Genomic DNA, 27,500 nt, shown 5'->3' with positions numbered 1-27,500 from the left:
CTGGGATTCTGACACAGGAGTATATTGGGTTTCTGGATGACTGAGTGATTTACATGCTTTCTTCTGTTAGACACTGTTGATCATCTTCATCTGAAGTCATATTATTATTTTAAATATATTTTTATTATCCAAATCATTATCAATGATTGCCTTTACTTTTTAAATTATTTTTCTTTATTTTTTATTAGTTATTTAATTATTAGGAAGTGTTTTATTTTGTTTTTATTTGAAAATTATTTGTTTAATTTCTAATTAATTATTAGTGTTTTATTTTGATTGCATTAATTATTTGTTTAAATTTTATTTTTTTATTAAGTACTAAGTGTTTTTTCATTTTAAAATTAATTTATTTAAATTTAGCATTTTTTTATGATTTAATGAATCATTAGTAACTGTTTTATTTCTTTTTATTTTAAAATGTATTTATATTAATTTAGCATTTTTATGATTTAGTAAGTTTTATTTTGATTGTTTTATTTTAAAATGATTTAAACATAATTAAAAATATGTTAAAAAAATATTTTTTAATTATTTATTTTATTAAAAAAATATTTTGATATTTCATAAATGATTAGTATGTTTTTTATTGTAAAATTATTTGTTTAATTTACTTTTTAACATTTTATTATTAGTGTGTTTTTATTTTTATTTATATTTATTTTTACATTTATATATACAATTTTGTATTTTTATTATTTAATTAATCATTAGAAAGTTTTTTTCATTATTATTTGTTTAATTTTATGTTTTTGTAATTTAATTATAAGAAACTACTTTATTTTGATGTTTTTTAATTATTTGTTTAATTATATATTATTTATTAATTAATTTATATGATAGTGTTTTACTTTGATTGTTTTTATTTAAAATGTATTTATTTTTGTATTTATATCATTGAATTAGTTATAAGCTTCAGTGTTTCATCAACGCACAAACGCGTCTGAAAAACCCTGGTCTGCGTAAAGCATGAAGCATCTGTGGTTCACGTCTCTGATTTTCCTTCTTTTCCCGTTTCTTCATGATGTGCTAATCTCTTCTTTGCTTTTCTCTTGCAGTGTCTGGAGCCTTGCAGGGCATCATGGGACCTGAAGGAGAACCAGTGTCAGGACTTGTGTGAGGTACGAGACGAGACGTTTCCCCTGCGCTAAACTATTGCTCTTTTAATCAGCGTTTAAAGGGGTGGTATAATGACCTTTTCCCAAGATGTAAAATAAGTCTCTGATGTCCCCAGAGTGTGTGTGTGTGAAGTTTTACCTCAAAATACCCCACAGATATTTTTATATATAACGTTAAAATTGTCACTTTTTGAGGGAGAGCAAAAACACACCGTTTTGTGTGTGTTCCTTTAAATGCAAATGAGCTACTGCTCCCGACACAGGGGGCGGAGCTACAAGAGCTTGTTTGTGTGTGTGTGTGTGTGTTAGCAGCTCCGATTACCTCACATACACACACACACACACACACACACACACTGAAAATATCAAAAACTTTTATGTTCAAACCGGATTCAGACAAAGATGGAGAAGTGACAACATGTAGAATACATTATTTCTGAATGGTTAGTTGATGAGTTTATGTAGCTGATGTGTAGTTATCTTCTAGTCATTGATTAGCATATTTTGTCATGATAATATATTAATGGCGTTCCCGGGGGCGGGTTTATGCAAATTTTAGGGTTGGTGATGTCACTAACCCGGGAGGAAGCTCAGTGTAGTCTCTACCAGCCGTTTGTTGTAGTTCTTAAAAGCGATTTCTGTAAAAGCAAATATCTCCCTTTGCTTGGAACTTTGAGCGTTGTAACTTTGCAGATGTTGTTTATGATCAAACAGCAACATTACACACTAACTAAAGTTAGAAAAGTCAAATCATAATCAACCAGCCCTTTAATCGTGTTGTTCTGCTTCTGATTTCAGACTCAGTTCCCGAAGAAGCACTACGAGTGTCTGACGAGCTGCGAGTTCTTGCGTTCGGTGGAGTCGCAGAAGCAGGGCGAGTGTCCGGCACCGGATCGAGCCAGTGGATTCGCAGCGGCTTGTGTCGAGAGCTGTGAAGAAGACAACGAGTGCACCACTATAAAGAAATGCTGTCCCAATGGATGCGGACACACCTGCCAGATCCCCAAGAACCTCTATAGAGGTACACACTCGTTCCCAGTGCTAGTGTGGAAGTAAACTAATGGCAAATGTTTATGAAACAAAAAAGCTTGTTGAATTGCCCTAATTGAAAAAAAAAAATGCATTGCATTACCTGTGCTTGCATTTTAAAGGGATAGTTCACCCAAAAATGAAAATTAGCCCATGATTTACTCTCCCTCAAGTCATCCTAGGTGTATATGACATTCTTCTTTCAGACAAATACAATCAGTGTTATATTAATAAATGTCCTGGCTCTTCCCAGCTTTATAATGGCCGTTTCTGTTTTTGTTTTGAAGTCCATAAAAGTGCATCTGTCCATCATAAAACAGATCTATCCATCATAAAAGTGCATCTGTCCATCATAAAACTGATCTATCCATCATAAAAGTGCATCCATCCATCATAAAAGTGCATCCGTCCATCATAAAACGGATCTATCCATCATAAAACGGATCTATCCATCATAAAAGTGCATCTGTCCATCATAAAAGTGCATCCATCCATCATAAAAGTGCATCTGTCCATCATAAAAGAGCATCTATCCATCATAAAAGTGCGTGCATCTGTCCATCATAAAAGTGCATCTGTCCATCATAAAAGTGCATCTATCCATGATAAAAGTGCATCTGTCCATCATAAAACGGACCTATCCATCATAAAACGGATCTATCCATCATAAAAGTGCATCTGTCCATCATAAAACGGATCTATCCATCATAAAACGGATCTATCCATCATAAAACGGATCCATCCATCATAAAAGTGCATCCGTCCATCATAAAAGTACATCCGTCCATCATAAAAGTGCATCTGTCCATCATAAAAGTGCATCCGTCCATCATAAAAGTGCATCCATCCATCATAAAAGTGCAACTATCCATCATAAAAGTGCAACTATCCATCATAAAAGTGCGTGCATCTGTCCATCATAAAAGTGCATCTGTCCATCATAAAAGTGCAACTATCCATCATAAAAGTGCATCTGTCCATCATAAAAGTGCATCTATCCATCATAAAAGTGCATCCATCCATCATAAAAGTGCATCTATCCATCATAAAAGTGCATCTCTCCATCATAAAAGTGCAAGTATCCATCATAAAAGTGCATCTGTCCATCATAAAAGTGCATCTGTCAATCATAAAAGTGCATCTGTCCATCATAAAAGTGCAACTATCCATCATAAAAGTGCGTGCATCTGTCCATCATAAAAGTGCATCTGTCCATCATAAAAGTGCATCTATCCATCATAAAAGTGCGTGCATCTGTCCATCATAAAAGTGCATCTGTCCATCATAAAAGTGCATCTATCCATGATAAAAGTGCATCTGTCCATCATAAAAGTGCATCTATCCATCATAAAAGTGCATCCATCCATCATAAAAGTGCATCTATCCATCAGTGCATCTATCCATCATAAAAGTGCATCTATCCATCATAAAAGTGCATCCATCCATCATAAAAGTGCATCTATCCATCATAAAAGTGCATCTCTCCATCATAAAAGTGCAACTATCCATCATAAAAGTGCATCCATCCATCATAAAAGTGCATCCGTCCATCATAAAAGTGCATCTATCATCATAAAAGTGCATCTGTCCCATCATAAGTGCATCTATCCATCATAAAAGTGCATCTATCCATCATAAAAGTGCATCTGTCCATCATAAAAAGTGCATCTATCCATCATAAAAGTGCATCTATCCATCATAAAAGTGCAACTATCCATCATAAAAGTGCATCCATCCATCATAAAAGTGCATCCATCCATCATAAAAGTGCATCTGTCCCATCATAAGTGCATCTATCCATCATAAAAGTGCATCTATCCATCATAAAAGTGCATCTGTCCATCATAAAAGTGCATCTATCCATCATAAAAGTGCATCTATCCATCATAAAAGTGCATCTATCCATCATAAAAGTGCATCCATCCATCAGTGCATCTATCCATCATAAAAGTGCATCTATCCATCATAAAAGTGCATCCATCCATCATAAAAGTGCATCTATCCATCATAAAAGTGCATCTATCCATCATAAAAGTGCATCTATCCATCATAAAAGTGCATCTCTCCATCATAAAAGTGCAACTATCCATCATAAAAGTGCATCTGTCCCATCATAAGTGCATCTGTCCATCATAAAAGTGCATCTATCCATCATAAAAGTGCATCTGTCCATCATAAAAGTGCATCTGTCCCATCATAAGTGCATCTATCCATCATAAAAGTGCAACTATCCATCATAAAAGTGCATCCATCCATCATAAAAGTGCATCTATCCATCATAAAAGTGCATCTGTCCCATCATAAGTGCATCTATCCATCATAAAAGTCCAACTATCCATCATAAAAGTCCAACTATCCATCATAAAAGTGCATCTATCCATCATAAAAGTGCATCTATCCATCATAAAAGTGCATCTGTCCATCATAAAAGAGCATCTATCCATCATAAAAGTGCATCTCTCCATCATAAAAGTGCATCTGTCCATCATAAAAGAGCATCTATCCATCATAAAAGTGCATCCATAGTGCATCTATCCATCATAAAAGTGCTCCACACCACACAAGCGATGTGTTTGTGAAAGAAAAATATCCATATTTAAAACTTTATCGACTAAAATAACTAGCCTTCGGCAGACGCCTCTAAAAATACAATTAGTGCAATTCAACAAGCTTTTTTGTTTTGCCAAAACATTTGCCATTTATTTTACTTCTATACACCATCATTAACCCAAGTTTGTGGCTTAATGGGTTAGTTCACCCATACATTTGATCATTTACTCGCCCTCATGTTGTTAAAAACCTGTCAAATAAGTGGAAAAATGTCTTGTTTGTTTTGTCCACACATTGAAAGTCATTGTCATTTTGGACCCCATTGACTTTCATAGTATGGACAAAAATCGGAAGTCATGACAGATTTGCATATTGTTATCCGTCTGAATAGTTTACTTTATAATTTTAATTATATTTTAAGACTGGAGTAATGATGCTGAAAATTCAGCTTTGATCACAGGAATAAATTACACTTTACTATATATTCACATAGAGAACAGCTGTTTTACATCCTAATAATATTTCACAATTTTTACTGTATTTTTTTAAATCATACTTACACAATAAGATGAAACGTGACCTCTGAAAGCAAGCGTTCCGGTTTGTGTTGCACAATCGTTATTAATGTCAGATTTACTGGTTCCCCCTCATTTGCAGAAAGTCATAAAGCCTTTTATTGAAATCCAAACCCAATCAGGCTGATCCTCTGGTGTCAGAAGCATGATCATTTATGATTATTTCTGTGTGTCGTCGCTCTGGTGAAGATGCTGGAAACCATTAACAGGCTCGATGGAGCGCTGAGTGTTTCTCGTGTTCTCGATCGCTCTCAGATGTTCCTCAGGTGCGGCTGTAAGTCTCTCTCGAGTCTCTCGGCTTCAGAAACATATTAACACTGGTTATTACACGGCTCTGTGGAATACTCGATTCTGATTGGTCGATCACTCCATCCAGCGGTGTATTATTCCCAGATAACAACAGAAACACCGTCTCATCCGGGTCACTGAAGTCAGCAGCGCTACACGCTCACTATACACTCGCTATACACTCGCTACACACTCGCTAGGAACGGGTTTTCTTTGTGGAAGTTTTGTGTTTGGTGAGCTGATAAAATATTAAAACTCAGTCGAATCAATATTTAGTGTAGAGTTATTTAATTATGCCATCCAGTATCGTGGACTCGCTCTCTCTCGTTTCATACAAACGCAGCGGCGGCCATTTTGTGTCTGTTGTTTTATACACTGTTGGATTATAAGATACAAACAGGAACGATTTTAAAACAGTTTAATCTGAAATATCAATATCTCTGATCTCCATAATTATTTATGTGGTGAAATGCTGTGTATTAAGTGGGATAATGTAGATCCAGCTGGTTGTTATCTCAGAATAAACCCCCTTCAGGTGTGTGTGTGTGTGTGTGTGTTATCTCAAACCACTTCAGGTGTGTGTATCTCAGAATAAACCCCTTCAAGTGTGTGTGTGTGTGTGTGTGTGTTATCTCAGAATAAACCCCCTTCAGGTGTGTGTGTGTGTGTGTGTGTTATCTCAGAGTAAACCCCTTCAAGTGTGTGTGTGTGTGTGTGTGTGTGTTATCTCAGAATAAACCCCCTTCAGGTGTGTGTGTGTGTGTGTGTGTGTGTGCGTGTGTGTGTGTGTGTGTGTGTGTGTGTTATCTCAGAATAAACCCCCTTCAGGTGTGTGTGTGTGTGTGTGTGTTATCTCAGAATAAACCCCCTTCAGGTGTGTGTGTGTGTGTGTGTGTGAGAGAGTGTGTGTTATCTCAGAATAAACCCCTTCAGGCTGATGAAGACCTGATCCTGATCACCCTGTCGGGTTTATTCTGAGATAACAAACGGCTGGATCTACATGATCCCTCACTTAAACTGATCTAATATTTCAGCTGCTGCTTCTTCTTCTTCTTCATAGACCAACATTATAAAATATTGCGGCCCAAACCGTTCTAGTTGTGACCCTCAGACTCGCTCAGACCTTCAGGCGGTTCTGACTCAGGTTTCTGCTTCGTTCTATCCGATTCGACAGTTTTCGTTAATCAGATAAGCAAAATCCCATAGACTTTCACTGAAGGGATGAACATTTTCAAACATGAACTCTTGCTGGGTATTTAACCTCCATCCATCGGCAACATGCTAGAAACATACAAGCAACATGCTAATCATGCTAGAAACATACAAGCAACATGCTAATCATGTTAGAAACAGACAAAACAACATGCTAATCATGCTAGAAACATACAAGCCTAGAAACATATAAGCAACATGCTAATCATGCTAGAAACATACAAGCAACATGCTAATCATGCTAGAAACATACAACAGACAAAGCAACATGCTAATCGTGCTAGAAACAGGCAAGCAACATGCTAATCATGTTAGAAACAGACAAGCAACATGCTAATCATGCTAGAAACATACAAGCTACATGTTAATCATGCTAGAAACAGACATGTTAGAAACAGACAAGCAACATGCTAATCATGCTAGAAACATACAACAGACAAAGCAACATGCTAATCATGCTAGAAACATACAACAGACAAAGCAACATGCTAATCATGCTAGAAACATACAAGCAGCATGCAAATCATGCTAGAAACATACAAGCTACATGCTAATCATGCTAGAAACAGACATGCTAGAAACAGACAAGCAACATGGTAATCATGCTAGAAACATACAAGCAACATGATAATCATGCTAGAAACAGACAAGCAACATGCACTTTGGATAAAAGAGTATGCCAAATGCACATGTAAATCTTCGTATATGCATTAATGTAGTAAAATCTCCCTCCTCTGCTGTTTCGTGTGGAGGTCAAAGTGGCGTCGTTGACGGTTTTATTTTCGGCTCCACAAACGTTCATCATTGCATTCAAGGTCTGCATTTCTTTAGTTCATGCATTCCCTGGGAATGGATTCAGGAATGAAGCGTCTGCGTGTGTGTTTGGAAGGATCTGACGTGCACCTGTGGAGGTTTCATGTGTGGTTACAGGTGAATCTCAGTCGGAGCGAGTGCAGGAGTGTGTGTGCGGGGCGGTTAGACTGTGGGATCTGGGATCAGACGTCACACACACGTGCTGTAGATGTGAAACCGCAGCTCAATCCAGTGCAGATGCTGTTCAGCTTCTTCAACATCACTGAGATCCAGGGCTTCAGGCCTTCAGCTTCTTCATCCATGTTGTGTTTCTCCATCCTGAGTTTAATGCAGTCAAGATGTTGAGGACAACATTTTATTGTTATTAAGATTATCCTCTTCCACTGATATTTTAGTATCATTGAGATACTATTATAGTTTTAATTAATATTTTGAATTAGGTTTTTATTTATTTATATTTTCTGTTTTCATTTTCATTTTAGTTAGTTTTAGTATTTTTTGTTAGTTTTTGCTTTTTATATATATATATTTTTTTAAATTGATATATATATATTTTTTATGTCTATTTAGTTAATTATAATAACCCTGAAAATTGAAATAACACATACAATAGAATATAAATATTACTGATACTATTATAGTTTTTATATTTTCAAATTGATTAGTTTTGCTTTTTTGTTATATATTTATAAGAAAAAATATATATTTTTAAATGGCTTTATAGTTTTTATTAGTTTTATTTCAGTTTCAAGTTAAAGTAAAAGAAAAAGAAAATGTTTAAGTGAAGTAATAACTGCATTAAAATTTTCATTTTAATTTTAGTTCATTTTTGTCATTTTTGTTAGTTTTTGCTTTTTATAGTATTTTTGAAGTATTTTTTAAAGGTCTATATAGTTCATTATAATCCATGAAAAATGAAATAACACAAAATAAAATAAAATATAAATATTACTGATACTATTATAGTTTTTATTAACATTGAATTATTATTATTTTTTATTTTTTTTGTATATACTAAACAAAGTAAGTTTAAATTTCTAACTGGTAATAAATGAAAACTAAAGCCAAAAATTAAGCCTAATTAGTAATATTTAAAAAGAAACAAAAACATGTTTAAAAAAATAAACTAATATTGAATTTTTATTTATGTATTTTCTTTGAAGCAACACTTGAAATGAGTTTGATGGGTTTAGTAGTAGTGAACTCTAATAACCCGTTCCTGTGGGTGATGAAGACGTCGAGCTGATTGATGGAGTGTGTGTAAGATCTTCCTCGTTCTTCATCACAGCTGTGACCAATCGAGCAGAACATTTGCTCCTCTCTCAAAGCTTTGTACTTCATAAATCTTTCATTTATTACATATGGAAGACTTTCTAATGTCTTTGAGGGTTAAAGTCTCCAGCAGATGGGAGGTTCGGTGTCGTTATATCATAATTTTATTATGAGTTATTTTGAACTATTGCATATTCAGTTAAACAATTTTATATTTTAAAGAATCGTGTGATAATGTCTATTTTTTTGTCTAATCCAGTGAATTAAATACATTGCAAATAAAATATTGCATTATTTTCTCTTTTTATTTGGATAAAAAATTATTCAGACACTAGATATCATTTTTGATATTTTTCACTAGTGTGATCAGGACACTATAGTTCATTTATGTAAGTGAGGAGAGCAAAATAAAGTAAACTGTGACATATTATACCCAAATATTCTTCATACAGCGACTACCAGTGACATTTATAAAAACGTGGGATCAAAAATGATTCGGACACTTTGAGCTGATCATGTTTTGCTGAAGTGTGTTTTCTTTAATTGCTAATGCTCTTTTTACACACAGACTGAACACAATGAAGCATTGCTTGGTGATTGGTTGAGCTAAACTGGTATTATCTAATTGTGTAGTTAAATTTAACAGCTGACAGATATTCAACATAATTCATGTGTGAGACAGTCTAACAGAAGGACGGACAAAACCAGTCAAATATGAGTTCTGAGTTCTGCTCATATTTTATCACCATTTTCTAAACTATAGCGAATAAACTGTGATAATGTGAGAAAGGTGTATGAATACATTTTGGTTTGACTGTATGTGCACATTTTTAAAGAAATATTTAGGTTGTTATTGAGTGTTATTTGAGTGTGTGTTGTTGGCTCTCGCAGGATCTCCTCTGAAGCCGCGGAAGGAGCTGGTGTTTTGGGAGCGTCCGTCGGGAAAACTGGAGGTTCGCTGGTCGTCGCGGTTCAACGTCTCGGTGGAGCCGGTGCTTTACGTGTTGCAGCGGCGCTGGAACTTCGGCATCCACCCCAGCGAAGACGACGCCACCCAGTGGCTGGATGTGGCACAGGTCTGTCCTTTCACCCATAATGCACCAGTCATGCAACTTTAAAGGGGACCTATAATACCCTTTTTACAGGATGTAAGTCTCTGATGTCCCCAGAGTGTGTGTGTGAAGGTTTAGCTCAAAACACCCCACAGATATTTTTATACAGCATGTTAAAATTGTCACTTTTTGAGGGTGAGCAAAAACACACCGTTTTTGGGTTTGTCCCTTTAAATGCAAATGAGCTGCTGCTCCCGGCACAGGGGGTGGAGCTTCAAGAGCTTGTGTCTGTGTGTGTGTGTCTCAGACAGTGCGCAAATATTGAGTTCTCTTTCAAGTCTTGCACATGAATGGACAAATTCACACAAAAATTATGTCAACATGTCCATCTTGATGAGTATTGTATCAGACATAATGTGTTATGCCTTAAGTGAACTTATACGGTCGAGAAAGACAATGCATGAGTAACAGTGTATTGAATCAGTGCATTATGTCTTAAAGGGACAGCAGCCTAATATTCTTGCTGTCTGTGTTTTCAGTGTTAATCAAACAACAAAAGACAAGAAATCACTCACAGCTCTGGATTGAATATCTTTTTTTAACTTTAATAAGGAATAATCTTTAATTTATACAGTCAAATATGCAATGTTATTTTACATTTGATTACTTTATTAAGTTTCTATACGTGAAAACTAGTGTTAGACCTTCCTGAAAAACCTGAAAAGCACTGTTTATTTTATTAGTATTTTTGCTCGATTGTATTTATTTGTGCTGTTGCTTGTAGTTTGATTATTTCTTCTTATTTTCTTTATTTTTATTTGACAGTAGTCCCTTTTTCCCTGAACATAGACGAAACCGTGATACGAACCGAACCGTGAGCTATTGAACCGTTGCACTCATTGTAGAGTCAAAAAATGTAAGAAAATCCCCCATTGGACGGGTTTATTATAAGCGAGACTCTTATGCTTGTGTGTGTCAGTTGTGTACTTATGACACACAGCAAAACAGCTAAAAGTATTTCTAATATTTTGGACCTTTGTTGATACTTTTACCTGTCGAGACGAGCCTTCACACTCACCCGTCACAGCTGTCATTGTGATGTTTGAGTTATTTTTGTAATAATAAAATAAACTACATACTTCACCTTTAAAAAGACAATTAATATTTAGTAATGTTATCGATTTGACTGCACTGATACTATTTGATGATAACTTGAATTGAGCTGAATAACGACACTATTGTCTGCTTTATCGCTGAAATTGAATTAATTTCATAATAGACTTTGCAACGTCGACAATTGTTGAACTGAATTGAGCTGAGCTGAATAATGACACTATTATCCTCTGTAGAGCTGTATTGTAGAGCTTTATTAGCTCATAACTGTTGAATTTTTACTTTTGTGAAGCAATCTATTGCATAAAGTGCTGTAGAAATAAATGTGACAGCTTAAATAGATTTACTGAAAGAGATGGGAAACTTTTTAGTGTCTCCCAATTTGATTTGCTTTTGATTCAAGGAGTCAAAATCACAATTTCAGAATGATTTACTGCAAAAAACTATTTTCTCAGTCCATATTTCTGTCTTGTTTTCCAGCACAAATATCAAAAAACTCATTTACTGGAGAAGTAAAATTACTGTCTTTTATTAAGTCTTGTTTTCTGAAAAAAATAATCAAAATGAAGTGAGTTTGTGCTTAAAGCAAGAACAAAAATTGTTTTTTCAAAAAATAATAAAAAAATAATAATCAGAAAACAAGTCTTAATATCTTCAGTCATTTTGCTTCTTCTCCAGTAAATCTCGATTTAAGACACAAGACAGAAACACTGAGATAGAAAATATTTTGAAACAAAAGCATGTTAAATAAAGAGATGTGCACAAATGTCTCGTTCTCTTTCATGTTTTAAAATAGCTCAGATTCCAGACTCGTGTTCCGAGGCGCACGTCCGTGACCCCGTGACCCCAGTCCGTGACCTCTAACCCTCTGTGCCCTCAGGTTGCTGAAGAGCGGGTCGTGCTGAGCGACGTGAGGCCGGTCAGGTGGTACCAGTTTCGTGTGGCGTCGGTCAATGTTCACGGCACTCGCGGGTTCACGGCTCCCAGCAAACACTTCCGATCTTCCCGAGGTGAGTCTTCCCGGGTGGCCTCGGACAGCTGCAATCCCATGGGATTTACGGAGCCGGCAGGTGGAAGCCTTTCATCTTCTGCAACGGCCCGTTTTAGACTAGAGTTTTACAACAGAGCTGCCATTTAGGCCTGATTTAGAAGCGCTTAAATAAGCCCAATAAAGGGTCCTTTTTATTTGATTTAAAAAAATAAAATAAAATTATATATATATGTATATATATATATATATATATATATATATATATATATTTAATTGTTTGCATGGGTGTTAAAATTCACTTCTCCCATGATTCTATTGGAAAAATTATAAGTGAAAATACTGCCTTGTAAAAATACGAGCCTCCGTTTAGACCTGATTTAGAAAAGTTTAAATTAGACGAATAACGTGTCCTTTTATTTGATAAAAAATAAAAAAATAAATAAAATAAATATATATATATATATATATATATATATATTTTTTTTTATTTTTATTTATTTTTATTTATTTTCTGTTTGCTTGGGCGTTAAAATTCACTCCTCCCCGATTCTAGGAAAAATTCTAATATACATTCATAATTGGTTCATAAGTGCTGTTTATTAGATGAGTGAAAACAATGCCTTGTAGAAATACCTCATAAAAGACTTTTTAATAAAACCTCATAAAACCCAATTTTGGGTCAAATATGGAGAAACCCAAACATTGAAAAACATTGAAAAATTGGGTTAAAAATGTAATTTAAACATTTAACCCAACGGCTGAGTTTGTCCATATTTGACCCAAAGTTAGGTTGAAACAACCCAGCATTTTTAGAGAGTAGGAAATATGATCATTTACGTTCATAAATGCAGTTTATTAGACAAGTGAAAACACTGCCTTGTAGAAATACCTCATAAAAGACTTTATTAAAGGAATATTTCAAGAGTTTTACGACCGTCGTTCACAGAGCCTCCATTTAGGCCTGATGTGAAAAGCTTGAGCGAATAATGTGTCCTTTTTATTTGTTTGGGCGTTAAAATTCACGTCTCCCGTGATTCTGGGAAAAATTATCATTCTCATTCAAAATCGGTTCATAAATGCAGTTTATTAGATGAGAGAAAACACTGCCTTGTAAAAATGCCTCATAAAAGACTTTATTGAAGGAATATTTCAATTTCTGTGATTATTTTTTGCTCCTCATATTGTGGCAAACTCGTGTGATTTTATTTTATTCCCTCCCTGCAACATAAAAGGAAACGCTTTTCCCTTCGATAACAGTAAGAACACGGGTTTTAGTATCACTAACGTACAATTATAGTTTTTGTTACTATATTTTGAATTTAGATTTGATGTGTTATTATATATAAATATATTATAATAAATAATAATATATGTGTATAATATGTTTTTACGACAGAGCCGCCCGTCGTTCACAGAGCCTCCATTTATGAGACAAATATCGTGTCCTTTTTATTTGTTTGCTTGGGCGTTAAAATTCACTTTTCCCCGATTCTAGGAAAAAAGATCATTCACATTCAAAATCAGTTCAAAAATGCATTTTATTAGACGAGTGAAAACAATGCCATGTAAAAAAACAAGTTAAAATTCACTTCTCCCGTGATTCTATACACTAATAAATGCTGGGTTGTTTTAACCCAATTTTGGGTCAAATATGGAGAAACCCAAATATTGGGTTAAAAATGTAATTTAAACATGTAACCCAATGGCTGAGTTTGTCCATATTTGACCCAAAGTTAGGTTGAAACAACCCAGCATTTTTAGAGAGTAGGAAATATGATCATTTACATTCATAAATGCAGTTTATTAGACGAGTGAAAACACTGCCTTGTAGAAATACCTCATAAAAGACTTTATTAAAGGAATATTTCAAGAGTTTTACGACCGTCGTTCACAGAGCCTCCATTTAGGCCTGATGTGAAAAGCTTAAATGAGACGAATAATGTGTCCTTTTTATTTGTTTGCTTAGGCGTTAAAATTCACTTCTCCTGTGATTCTGGGTTGTTTTAACCCAATTTTGGGTCAAATATAGAAAAACCCAAACGTTGGGTTAAAAATGTAATTTGAAAATGTAACCCATTGGCCGAGTTTGTCCATATTTGACCCATTCCTTTAATAACTGACTCCTGTTGCTCTGTGGGTTTCTGTAACTCCGCTCTTACTGTTCATGAATGCTGTGGCAGTGAGTTTAAAAAAAAAACAGTAAAAATTGTGAAAAATTATTACAATTTAAAACAGCTGTTTTCTATGTAAATATATGGTAGAGTGTAATTTATTCCTGTGATCAAAGCTGAATTTTACTCTGTGTTCATTCTTGTAAACATTTATTTTGCAAATTGCAATTCTGAGGTTATTTCTCATACGGCCGGGTAATTTCTTGTTATTTAAACATCATCTGGTGTGTGTGGCCTCACAGGATCATAATCCATCCGTGTTTATTCCAGCTGTAATCACATGGACACACATCACACCGTAATTATGACCTACAAACTTATAAGTAGTGAGTTCCCAGCAGGATCTGAGGGCCTTGCCTTCTCATATACAGTTTAACATCTTCAGTCACTGCTCTATACTGTCATCCGTCATGATTTATTCATCTAGTTTTTATTCATTCAGCGAGTATTGTAGAAAGAATAAGTTATTCGAATCACATTCAGAGCATCTCAGATCTGCTCAAAGACTCACCGTGTTTAAACTTGTGTTGAGATTACAGATAAATGCAACTCTTCAAATATACATATGTATTATTATAAATCAAAAATATAATTAGATAAAAATAAAATATTAAACAGCCAAATTATTTAATTACCACAAAGATATAATTTATCTAATTATAATAATATAAATATAATATCATAAAAAAATTATAACATTATATATAATAATATGTAAAAAATAAAACATACCATGAAGTGTAGTGTTGTTATTGTCAACTAGAACTATTAAAAATAAGTTTTGTAATTTGAAATAAATCTGAAATAAAAATAAGTATAAATATTAGATGGAAAAATGTACAATTTATTAAATATTAGATACAAATATATATAAATATATAAAATATAAATCAGCCAAATAATTCCATTTATCAAATAGACAAAAAATATATAATTAATTAAAAGTAAATTAACACAATTTCTCAATTTACCTGCAGTTATTAGTTTAACTAAAACCAGAACTATATTAAAAAAAAATGTTCATTTAAATGAAACTTAAATAAAATATAAATGTTAGATTAAAAACTTTATTCAACTTGAATAAACTTTATTAACTTTATTAAATATTACAATTGAAAATTTTTTTTTGTCACTGACAACTAAAAGTCCTAGAATTCTTGCACTTATTCTCAAGTGCAAAACCTGCATGTGTGTGTGTGAGTGTGTGTGTGTGTGTGTGTGTGTGAGTGTGTTTGTGTGTGTGTATGTGTGTGTGTGTTTGTTCAGACCCGTCTCCTCCTCTGACCCCATCTAACAGAGCTCTGTGTGTGTGTGTTCAGACCCGTCTCCTCCTCCGACCCCATGTGTGTGTGTGTGTGTGTGTGCGCGTGTTTTTGTGTGTGTGTGTGTTTGTGTGTGTGTGTGTGTGTGTTTGTGTGTGTGTGTGTTTGTGTGTGTGTTTAGACCTATCTCCTCCGACGACCCCATCTAATAGAGCTCTGTGTGTGTGTGTTGTTTTCCATCTAACAGAGCTGTGTGTGTGTGTTCAGACCCGTCTCCTCCTCCGACCCCATCTAACAGAGCTGTGTGTGTGTGTGTGTGTGTTGTTTTCCATCTAACAGAGCTGTGTGTGTGTGTGTGTGTGTTTGTGTGCGTGTCTGTTTTTGTGTGTGTGTGTGTGTGTGTTTTTGTGTGTTTGTGTGTGTGTGTTCAGACCCGTCTCCTCCTCCGACCCCATCTAACAGAGCTCTGTGTGTGTGTGTGTGTGTGTGTGTGTTTTTGTGTTTGTGTTTGTGTGTGTGTGTGTTTAGACCCGTCTCCTCCTTCGACCCCATCTAATAGAGCTCTGTGTGTGTGTGTGTGTGTATTTGTGTGTTTGTGTTTGTATATGTGTGTGTGTGTGTTCAGACCCGTCTCCTCCTCCGACCCTATCTAACAGAGCTGTGTGTGTGTGTGTGTGTTGTTTTCCATCTAACAGAGCTGTGTGTGTGTGTATGTGTGTGTTGTCTTCCATCTAACAGAGCTGTGTGTGTGTGTGTATGTGTGTGTTGTCTTCCATCTAACAGAGGTGTTGTGTGTGTTCAGACCCGTCTCCTCCTCCGACCCCATCTAACAGAGCTGTGTGTGTGTGTTGCGTGTGTGTTGTTTTCCATCTAACAGAGCTGTGTGTGTGTGTGTGTGTATGTGTTTGTTCAGACCCATCTCCTCCTCCGACCCCTGCGGGACTGAGAGCCTCAAACCTCACGCTGGGTCCCGAGGGTCTGATGAAGGTTCGACTTGACTGGACTCTTCCGGCAGAATCCGATGTTCCCGTTCATCACTTCCGAGTCTTCTGGACCTGCAGCGCCCCGGGAAAATCCCCGGTGCCATCCCGGAGAAAGAGGAGAAAGACCATCGACGGGGTAATGGAGGTTCTCTTTCATAGGTTCACTCAACACTGCGTAGCTTAAGACGCAGTGGGAACGCCCTCTGGGTATGGTGATTGTCTGAAGCCCATATAGAATCACGGCAATTCATTGGCTGATGGCGCGGGCGCCGCCTCGATGCTCTTACATCGTCATATTATATTGGCGCACGCGCCATCTGCTCCTCAGATTTCTCTGCCTTCATGAAGCGGCCATTCTAGCCCTTCGTTCTCGGTTTTTCTGGCCCAAATATTCGGATTTTAACATCAGCATTCTTCATCTGCACTTCAGCGACTGCGAATAGTGGAACTCAGTTCTCCTTGCGGTGAAGTGCCATGGAGTTTCGTCGTTACCTGCCGCCATGCGCTCGCTTTATTGCAAGTGAAGACCCTCACAGTAAGTGTGTTAAATGTTTGGGTTTTTCGCATGTGCGCGAGGCTGTTCTAGGTTTGTCAAAATGTAAATTTTGTGACAATCTACTTCTCAAAACCCTCCGCTCTAGGCTCGCTAGTCATCCGCCCCCCCTCGTCGCGCTCCCGAGACCGCCGAGGCTCGGATCGGATTCGGATGTAGAGCTCGAGGGTATGGAGTATGAGCAGACGGGCCTCGCCCTTTCTCTCCCTCCCTCTCCCGAGCATGTGCGATGCATCCTGCCAGTCGAGTTTTCTCATGATTATTTATGCCCTAGCCCGGAAGTGCGCGAGACGGTTTCTTTCGTGCTGGAGGATGTGATTTACACTGCAGCGTCCGACTCTGAGGATTTCGGGCCTGTTTTAGTTGATGGCATTCTCCCGCCTAGCGGCCAGGAAGCGCGGCCTACTGCGGCCTACACGGAGCTTATTGATGTGCTTTTGCGCGCTACAGAGAAGCTCGCTATTGACTGGCCCGACGAGTCACAGTCGTCTAAACTCGACGAAAGATTTTTAAGTGGCCCTAATTCTAGGTCGGAGAGGAGAAAGCTTCCCTTTTTCAGTGATCTGCATAAACAAAGCTTTCCCGTCTCGTGACATGTTTGGCCCGCTTCAGGCTCGGCCATCGTGTTTCTGTGGGCACTTGCCACAGGCTTCTGGGTTTCATGGCCGCAGCCTCCCCTGTGCTATCCCTAGGGTTGCTCCACATGAGACCTTTTCTGTGGTGGATGAAGCTCTCAGGGGCCTGGTCGACAGGACCGGCTCTTCGCCTGTTGAAGGTGTCGCGCAGTTGTTCCCGCGCCCTTTCAGTCTGGCGGGACCCCCTCTTCCTTCAGAAAGGGGTCAGCATGGGCGCTGTTTTCCGTCGCCAAATGATTATGACGGATGCCTCTCTGACCGGCTGGGGCGCGGTTTTCGAGGGCAGGCCGGCATGCGGGGTCTGGACTGGGGAGACTCTCTCTTGGCACATAAACAGCTTGGAGCTGAGAGCTGTTTCCCTGGCCCTTCTACACTTTCTCTCTTTTCTCGAAGGGCACCATGTCATTGTCAGAACAGACAATATGGCGGTAGTGTCCCATGTAAACCGGCAGGGGGGCTCACGGTCGCGCACCCTAGACAGGCATGTGCGTCACCTCCTCCTGTGGGCTCAGGACAAGTTCCTTTCACTGAGGCCAGTCCATGTCCCCGGGATCTTGAACCTCACAGCGGATTTTATGTCAAGGCAGAAGCTCAGGTCGGGGGAGTGGATGCTGAACCATCAAACAGTAGCCCTGATTTGAGACGTGTTCGGAAAAGCGGAAGTGGACCTCTTTGCATCTCAGGAGTCATCCCAATGCCCACTTTGGTTCTCCCTGAGCCCCCCAGCACCGTTGGGATTAGATGCATTCGCCCACCCATGGCCGATGCAGAAACTTTATGCATTCCCGCCCGTCAAATTGATCCAGGTGGTTCTGTCCAGGGTGAGGGAGAGCGGATCCCGTCTCCTACTTGTAGCCCCATTCTGGCCGTCCCAGCCCTGGTTCTCGGAGCAGGTTCTTCTTCTGGAATCCCCTTCCTGGGAGATTCCAGTCATGAAGGATCTACTATCCCAGCTTCAGGGCAGGATACGGCACCCTTGCCCCGACATTTGGAAGCTATGCGTATGGCCCATCAGAGGCCGCTAGCTTTGAGCTTTGGTCTTCCCGCTGACATCCAGGAGACCATTGCGAGTGCGAGAGCCCTTTCCATGAGAAGGCTGTATTCCTCCAAGTGGTGGGTGTTCAACACACGCTGTGGATCCAGTCAGCTGCCCAGTGGGTTCAGTGCTGGAGTTCCTACAGGAGAAGTTTGCTTCTGGAGCGGCCGCTACCACTCTGAGAGTATACGTTGCTGCTATTGCAGCTCATAGAGAGTCGGATGAGATCCCCCTGGGTAAACTAAGACTAGTCTCAACCTTTATGCGCGGGGTTAGGCGCCTGAAACCAGCACGCTCCCCTGGAATTCCCTCTTGGGACCTGTCAGTCGTCCTGGAGGGCTTAACGGAGGCTCCCTTTGAGCCCTTGGAGTCAGCTCCGGAGCGGATTCTGACTTGCAAGGTTACTCTTTTATTAGCTTTGACTTCTTTGAAGCGGGTTGGGGATTTGCAAGCTCTTTCTGTCAGCAAGACATGTATGGACTTCGCTCCTGGTCTGGTCAAGGTGACTTTAAGACCAAGGCCAGGATATGTGCCCAAAGTATTGTCCACATCATTTCGCTCTCAGGTTGTCAACCTTCACTCTTTCCATCCTCCTCCTTTTGTTTCTGAGGAGGACGGGAAGCTTCATTTGCTCTGCCCTGTCCGACTGTTGAAGTTCTACGTAGATCGCTCTAGCGGTTGGAGAAAATCTAGCCAGCTCTTGGTATGTTTCGGTGCTGGCCGCCGTGGGCTTGCCGCATCGAAGCAGAGAATTTCACACTGGGTTACAGAGGCTATTTCACTGGCATATGAGGTGTGCGGTCTGCCTTCACCTCATCAGGACACATTCCACCAGAAGTGTGGCTTCCTCTCAAGCACTTTTTAGAGGGGCCCTCCTGGAAGACATTTGTGTGGCGGCAGGTTGTTCCTCTCCTCACACTTTTGTCAGATTCTATAGTTTGGATCTCGACATGGCTCCAGGTTCCCATGTTTTGTCTGCTTGAACCAGTCATGTTAGTTATCTGGTCGTTGTACTAGTTGTGGCAGCGCTTAGCCTGGCGAGTTTGGTATTTCGTTCCCACTGCGTCTTAAGCTACGCAGCGTTGAGTGAACCTATGAAAGAGAACATCTCGGGTTACTGGTGTAACCTATGTTCTCTGAATAGGGAACGAGACGCTGTGTTCGCTGCCAAGCTCCTCGCGCTGCCGACAAGCTTCCTTTTTCGGCAGAGAAATCTGAGGAGCAGATGGCGCGCATCAATATAATATGACGACGTAAGAGCGCTGAGGCGGCGCCCGCGCCATCAGCCAATGGATTGGCGTGATTCTATATGGGCTTCAGACAATCACCATACCCAGAGGGCGTTCCCACTGTGTCTTAAGCTACACAGCGTCTCGTAAGAATTTTTTTAAATCCCAAGTAAAATTTTTGCAGTTTAGTGAATCAGTTCATTGAAACAAACAATCAGTCCAAAAGAACCATTTGGCAGAAAAGAACTTGCCCATCATAACCGCAACTTGACATGTTTGTACTTGACAAGTATTTTCAGACATAATTACTTGCTTTTATTTGGTTTTGCATTTGAATATATATTTAGACATTATCAAAAACTGCATCGATTTGTAGATTGTACCTCCCAAAATTTGCTCTGTATTTCCCATTTATTTACAATGCTGATCCACTTAGCCTTTTCTAATCATGTCCACGATTGTTCTATGTTCATATAACTAGTTCCACAAAAGTCACCAAAGTAGAAACAGGGAAGTTCAGTGAATTGTGTTTAAATAAAGCAGAAGCCTGTAGAACTGACCTGATGACACACTGAAGCTCAGTAAAGCTGTTGACTGTGAAACTCCCACAGTCTCCAAACAAACCCGACAGCGAGTGTGTTCATAATGTCCCGACACACGATCTGTCTGAGTTAGTGACCCGCTGACGCAGGAATGCCCAAACTAACCCGTTAATAACTGAACCCGATCAAGCTCACGCTGATGCAGGAATGCCCAAACTAACCCGTTAATAACTGAACCGATCAAGCTCACGCTGATGCAGGAATGCAGTGATCAGCTGAGATGTGGAAACTCTCATCGCTTCACATGTGTTCCTAATAAACCAGATTATTGTGGCGTTCACGCTCACGCTGAGCTCGGGATATGCTTCCATGATAAAGTCTTCATGTCAGAAACACAGAAACACACACTTACACTAAAGAGCAACGTCTGTTCGGAGATTATTCATTGTGTTATTATGTCATTTATGTTAGCAGGAGCCAAAACCCACATAAATAGAAGTTAACACAAAAATCACATTTATGCATGTCCAGATTATTCCTTAAATCATATTATGCTATGAATTTTATTTGTTGTATAATTCGTTATATATTTAACATGTCACCTGCTAAATGTCAAATATATTATATATCAAATATAAATCATATGTTATATATTAAATCTATGTGAGATGTTATATATCAAATATATGCCAAATATATTATGTATGAAATATGTCATATATGTTAAATGTTAAACATTTTATATATTTAATGTATATCAGATATATGATATTAAATGTCATACATGATATATATTAAATACTTGTCAAAAATATAATATGTATTAAATATGTAAGATATGTTATATATAAAATATATGTCAGATATGTTATATATAAAATATATGTCAGATATGTTATATATAAAATATGTTAGATCTGTTATATATAAAATATATGTTAGATCTGTTATATTAAACATCAAATATTTTATATATTAAATATATATTAAATATATTATATATTAAATATGTCAGATATATAATATGTTAAATATATGTTGGATATGTTATGTACCAAATATATGTTAGATATGTTAAATATTAAATGTGATATATTTTATATATATCAAATATATAATATATATAATATATCAGATATGATATATATCAAATATATTATGGATAAAATGTCAGATTATTTATATATTAAATGTATGTGAGATATGATATATATTAAATATATGTCAAATATTTGTATATTAAATATGTCTTGATTTTACATATATGCCAGATATATTATACATGAACTATATGTCAGATATGTTATATATGAAATATATTTCAGATATATTATGCATTAATGTTCATATATATTACATATTAAATATATGTCAGATATAAATGTAATTTAGTGTCAAATATATTATGTATTACTGTAAATATTTTTTGGAATATGCATTACATATATATTAAATACATAACAAATAAATTCACAAATATGCTGAAGCAGTGCATTGAACCTGTATTATACTCAACAGATCTGTCTTCAGTGATACGGCTGATGAACTGATGTAAACGAGTGTGTGTGTGAGTTTAATGAGTGAGTGTGAGTTTAACGAGTGAGTGTGTGAGTGTAATGAGTGAGTGTGTGAGTTTAATGAATGAGTACTTTACTGATGTAAACGAGTGTGTGTGTGTGAGTTTAATGAGTGAGTGTGTGAGTTTAACGAGTGAGTGTGTGAGTTTAATGAATGAGTACTTTACTGATGTAAACGAGTGTGTGTGTGTGTGAGTTTAACGAGTGTGTGTGTTCCAGGCCGAGAGCTCGATGGATCTGGACGGGCTTCAGTCGAACTGCAGTTACTCAGTGGAGGTCCAGGCCGTCTCGTACTGGGGTCAACACCGACTGAAGAGTGGAAAAGCCTTCGTTCACATCGACACTCAACAACACAATCAGTCAAGTATGACACAAGTATTTTCACAAGTATGAAAATAGATGCAGAGCAAGTCCGTCATAACGGCTTCATAACATTATAATGAGAACATCATCATAATTGTGTGTTTGGGACGTGGATTTTAATGACGAGACTTTTGTTTCTGTAATCATGCTCTCAAAAATGACATAAAAATTTGGATTTGGATTTATCGGCCAATATATCGGTTATCGGCTTTCAAATATAAAGAATTATCGGTATCGGACAAATGTTTTATATACTGGGGATGCACCGATATAAAACATTTGTCCGATACCGATAATTCTATATAGTTGAAAACCGATAACCGATATATTGGCCGATAAATCCAAATCCAAATTTTTATGTCATTTTTGAGACATAAAACTGACTATTTTATTTTAAATATTTTAATCATTAATTGTTTAATAATTTTATTTTTATTTATTTAATAATTGTAGTTATTTGATGGTCCATGATGGAAGAACACTTTATTTCCCATAATGCTCAAAAATCCTTAATTTTGTCAATTATGTTAATATATATTTATATAAATCTAAAAAAATAAAAAAAATAAAAAATGAATATATAATAATAACAATATGGTGATACTTTAGGGTCCAATTCTCACTATTAACTAGTAGCTTATCATGCATATTTCTATGATATTGGCTGTTTATTAGTACTTTTAAAGCACATATTAATGCCTTATTCTGCATGATCATAATCTACATCCCTTAATCACCCAATACTTAACAACTACCTTACTATTAATAATCAGAAATCAGTTATTGAGTTTATTGAGGCAAAACTGTGACCATATATACAGTATGTATATAGTAAAAGTAAAGTTTAACTTTAACTAAAATGAACCCAAGGATGAATCATATTTTCATATTTAATCACTTTCATATACATCCACCAATATTACAGTTCATACGAATCAATTGAAAGGATTCACAGAAATTAATCCGCTATTACATTAGATTGTTTTCATATTCTTGAGTAATTTATGGATCCATATTAAGATTTAATATCTTGAATGTTGATTTAGAAGCAGTTTCTAAAGTGAGGAAAGTGTCGGTGAAGAAACCCTCGAGCGCTCTGGGAGTCGGCACACCGTATTACAAAGACGGACAACTACAGGTGCGCATCTACTGGAAGAAGAGAACAGGTAACACACACAACATCTACACAACATCGACATCTACACAACATCTACACAACATCAACATCTACACAACATCCACACAACATCTACACAACATCTACACAACATCTACACAACCCCTACACAACATCTACACAACGTAAGCACACCGTATTACAAAGACGGACAACTACAGGTGCGCATCTACTGGAAGAAGAGAACAGGTAACACACACAACATCTACACAACATAGACATCTACACAACATCTACACAACATCGACATCTACACAACATCTACACAACATCGACATCTACACAACATCAACATCTACACAACATCCACACAACATCTACACAACATCTACACAACCCCTACACAACATCTACACAACATCTACACAACATCAGCACACCGTATTACAAAGACGGACAACTACAGGTGCGCATCTACTGGAAGAAGAGAACAGGTAACACAAGCAACATCTACACAACATCAACATCTACATAACATCTACACAACAACAACATCTACACAACATCAGCACACCGTATTACAAAGACGGACAACTACAGGTGCGCATCTACTGGAAGAAGAGAACAGGTAACACACACAACACCTACACATTATCTACACAACATCAACATCTACACAACATCAACACAACATCAACACACCGTATTACAAAGATGGACAACTACAGGTGCGCATCTACTGGAAGAAGAGAACAGGTAACACACACAACATCTACACAACATCAACATCTACACAACATCTTGAAAAACTTGAAAACTGAAAACTTAAGTTTGGGAAAGCCTTATATAGATAATGATGTAAAACTTGTGGAAACACAGTGAAAACACTGAAACGTGCACTCCTGTCGAGCTGTGTTTGGTGGTGTGTGTGTGTGTGTTACGTTACTAATATATGTCATCGAACCAGAGCTTCAGGAGTGAGCGATGATGTTCGATGCTAATGAAGGAAGGAGCCAGATCAGTCTCATTAAGAATTCACGCAAAAAACATGATTCACACGCGAGTAGTCAATTTCACATGCATGAAACCAAATTCACGGGCACACAAGTTAGTTTTACGTGCGTGAAAAAAAAAAAAAAAAATCACAAAAAGCAATTCACATGCGCAAAATAAAATTATATAATCATAAAATTCACAAATGCAAAACACAATTTGTAGATATACAACCGTGCACAAAAACTTCCTAATGTTTAAAATGTACGAATGAATGAACCGATCAACTGCACATACCTCTGCTCAGCCAGACTTACTGTGGTCGAAAGCTGCAACATGAAGGTAGGCACGCCCTCACGTGATGATGATTGGCCGATTGATAAGCTTAAGTCTGATTGGCTAAAGAGTACGACTGATCTGTGTAGGAGGAGAGCGCTGCCAGGAAAGTCTCAAACACACACACACACACAAATCCAAGGCGATCCACACGTGAATGACGATTTGCACTTTCACATTCAAGGATAAACTCGTAAATTTTAAACATTCGAATGTTTTTGTGCATCTACGAATTGTGTGAAATGTATTTTATGAATATATCATTTTATTTCACGCACGTGAATTGTTTTTTTGTGTACGTAAATGTGGTTTCATGCATGTGAAATTGGCTACGCATGTGTGAATCCTGTTTTTTGCATAAATGATTAATGAGACTGATCTGTCTCCAGAGGCTGTGATGCTTTGCTGAGGAAGGATGACGAGGATGTTTGTGCTGTGTGTCAGTCTGAGCGAGTAATGAGATTCTGAGTGTGTTTCTTGCTGACTCGTTCTGTGCCTCAGCGTTTTTATTCTGCCAGCCTCAAAGCATCAGGTCAACCTGAACTAATCTCACTTCTGCTTTAAACTTCTAAAGAACAGCTCGTCACAACTTGGGGGATGTGCAGATATACATGTTTGAGCTAGCTGGTGGTTTTTCTAAATGACTAGTTGATAAAACAGCATGACAAAATGTCTAATTAGTCTAATTTAGAAAAATGACTACTTGATAGAGTTGAACATTTCATAGATCAAACTAGAAAATTTAGAATAATTTCATTTATTTCATTTTTTATTTTTTATTTATTTTTTTATTTAGTCTAATTTAGAAAAATTACTACTTGATAGAGTTGAACATTTCATAGATCAAACTAGAAAATTTAGAATAATTTTATTTATTATTTATTATAACTTATTGTAAAAAAAATTGTTTAATTTAGGAAATTTATAAACCAGCAAGATGCAGGATGACTAGAAAAATGTAGAATATTTTTTGTATTTGTATTTATTTACATTTTAAATTTAGAAAAATAACTAGTAGATAAAACAGCAAGAACAATATAAAAAAAATTATAGCACAGACTACAACATTTTTAATAATTGAAATATTATTTATTTATTATTAAATGTTTTATTTAGTCAAATAAAAAAAGACAAATTGATAAGACAGCAAAATTCAGGATGAAAAATATCTTAAACTTTATAGCAAAAAAACTACAAAATTTGTAATATTTTTTATTTATTTTATTATTTAGTTTTTAATTTAGTCAACTTTAGAAAAAAATTACAAGTTGATAAAATACCGAGATACAGGAGGAAAAATCTTTATAGCAAAAAAACTAAAAAAATTTAGATTAATATAATTAATTTATTATTATTTATTTATTTATTTTATTTAGTCAAATTTAGAAAAATCATTAATTGATAAAACTGAGATGCAGGATGAAAAATTACTTAAACTTTTTATAGCATTTTTTTTTTTTAAATAACTATTTATTTCATTAGTCAAATGTAGAAAAATTACTAGTTGATGAAACTGAGATGCGGAATGAAAAAAATTCTTCTTTTATAGCAAAAAAACCCCCCAAAACCCCTACAAAATGTAGAATAATGTAATGACTAGTTGATAAAACAGTGAGATTCATATATATCTTAATCTTTTTAAAGTATTTCCCTTTTTTCCAATTTTTACTTTTCAACCAACCACCAAACCGCACAGGATTGTGGGATACCAACAGAAGACAGGTCGACGGGATTGGAAGGATCATTTCTCCTAGCACTTCTTTACTCTCCTGTGTTTCTCCTCCTCCATCTGCGATTCCTCTTCTCTGCGTCCAGAAACGTTCTGAGCTTCATGTTGTCGGCTCCTTCAAAGGCTCCTTTAATCTCCCTCTGAAGAGCCGGGCCAGTCTAACTCAATTATTAATCTGAAATGTATCATTTCACGTCCAAACGGCACCGTTGATGAATAATAAACTGGAGGCGTTGCATAAACACTGTTGATTAGCGCAGTGAGCCGTTACTGTTCTGAGGAACCCAATCAACCGATTCCAGAAACACTCGCAGGAACTTCATGATGATGATAAACGCCTCATATTAACTTACAGCACTTCTGCCAAAAAAATAAAGTCTTTTGTTGTTCATGCAACTCCTGCATTCAGAAACGGTCCTCATTGTTTTAATGCTCTTTAATGACACTGATGTCGTTGGATTAGTCTCGTGACTCGCTCGTTTTGCGATACGCTTGAATCGTCACTGAAGTCTCCATGTGTCATTTTTTCATATCAAATCAAATCAAATTTTAGTTATAAAGCACATTTAAAATCAAACTTTGTTGGCCAAAGTGCTGTACAGGAAAGAAAGTGAAAAAATAACACACACAAAAAACAACAAAGCAAGAAACATAAAAGTTACAGTAGATTAAAAGCACAAGAGAAAAGATGCATTTGTTCATGTATTAAATGGGTTTATTCTGATGGTCCGCTGTAGACGTTCTACTAACTGTGAGTGTGAGAGTGTGTGTGTACTAACTGTGAGTAATTGCATGTCAACCAGTGTTGGGAGTAATGCGTTACAAAAGTAATGTATTACAGTAACTTATTACTTTTTGTTGTAACGCAGTAGTGTAAGGCATTACTAATCAATTTTCAGTAATATTTTACTCGGTATATGTTCAGTAACGCATGCATTACAACACACTTTTAGCCCAAAATTTA

The 27,500-nt window shown here is 36.8% G+C and overlaps 1 protein-coding gene across 2 annotated transcripts in view; it reads left to right on the top strand.

Annotated features, from left to right (window-relative positions):
- The window catches only part of anos1 (anosmin 1), a 78,730-nt gene that overhangs the window by 39,489 nt on the left and 11,741 nt on the right, over nucleotides 1-27,500 (top strand). Inside the window, exons 3-9 of one of the 2 annotated variants that reach the window (XM_084121642.1) lie at nucleotides 1,056-1,118; nucleotides 1,914-2,136; nucleotides 9,746-9,930; nucleotides 11,900-12,029; nucleotides 16,357-16,562; nucleotides 22,218-22,362; nucleotides 23,408-23,527. In XM_084121642.1, the coding sequence (XP_083977768.1) occupies nucleotides 1,056-1,118; nucleotides 1,914-2,136; nucleotides 9,746-9,930; nucleotides 11,900-12,029; nucleotides 16,357-16,562; nucleotides 22,218-22,362; nucleotides 23,408-23,527 (1,072 nt within the window). The remainder of the gene's footprint in view (nucleotides 1-1,055; nucleotides 1,119-1,913; nucleotides 2,137-9,745; nucleotides 9,931-11,899; nucleotides 12,030-16,356; nucleotides 16,563-22,217; nucleotides 22,363-23,407; nucleotides 23,528-27,500) is intronic. The other variant, XM_084121643.1, reaches the window with a different exon arrangement.

The sequence above is a fragment of the Abramis brama genome, assembly GCF_963993115.1.
Source record: "Abramis brama genome assembly, chromosome: 8".
Classification (NCBI taxonomy): Eukaryota; Metazoa; Chordata; class Actinopteri; order Cypriniformes; family Leuciscidae; genus Abramis; species Abramis brama.
The sequence above is the reverse complement of the archived record's forward strand: the minus strand, read 5'-3'. Positions and strand labels throughout refer to the sequence as shown.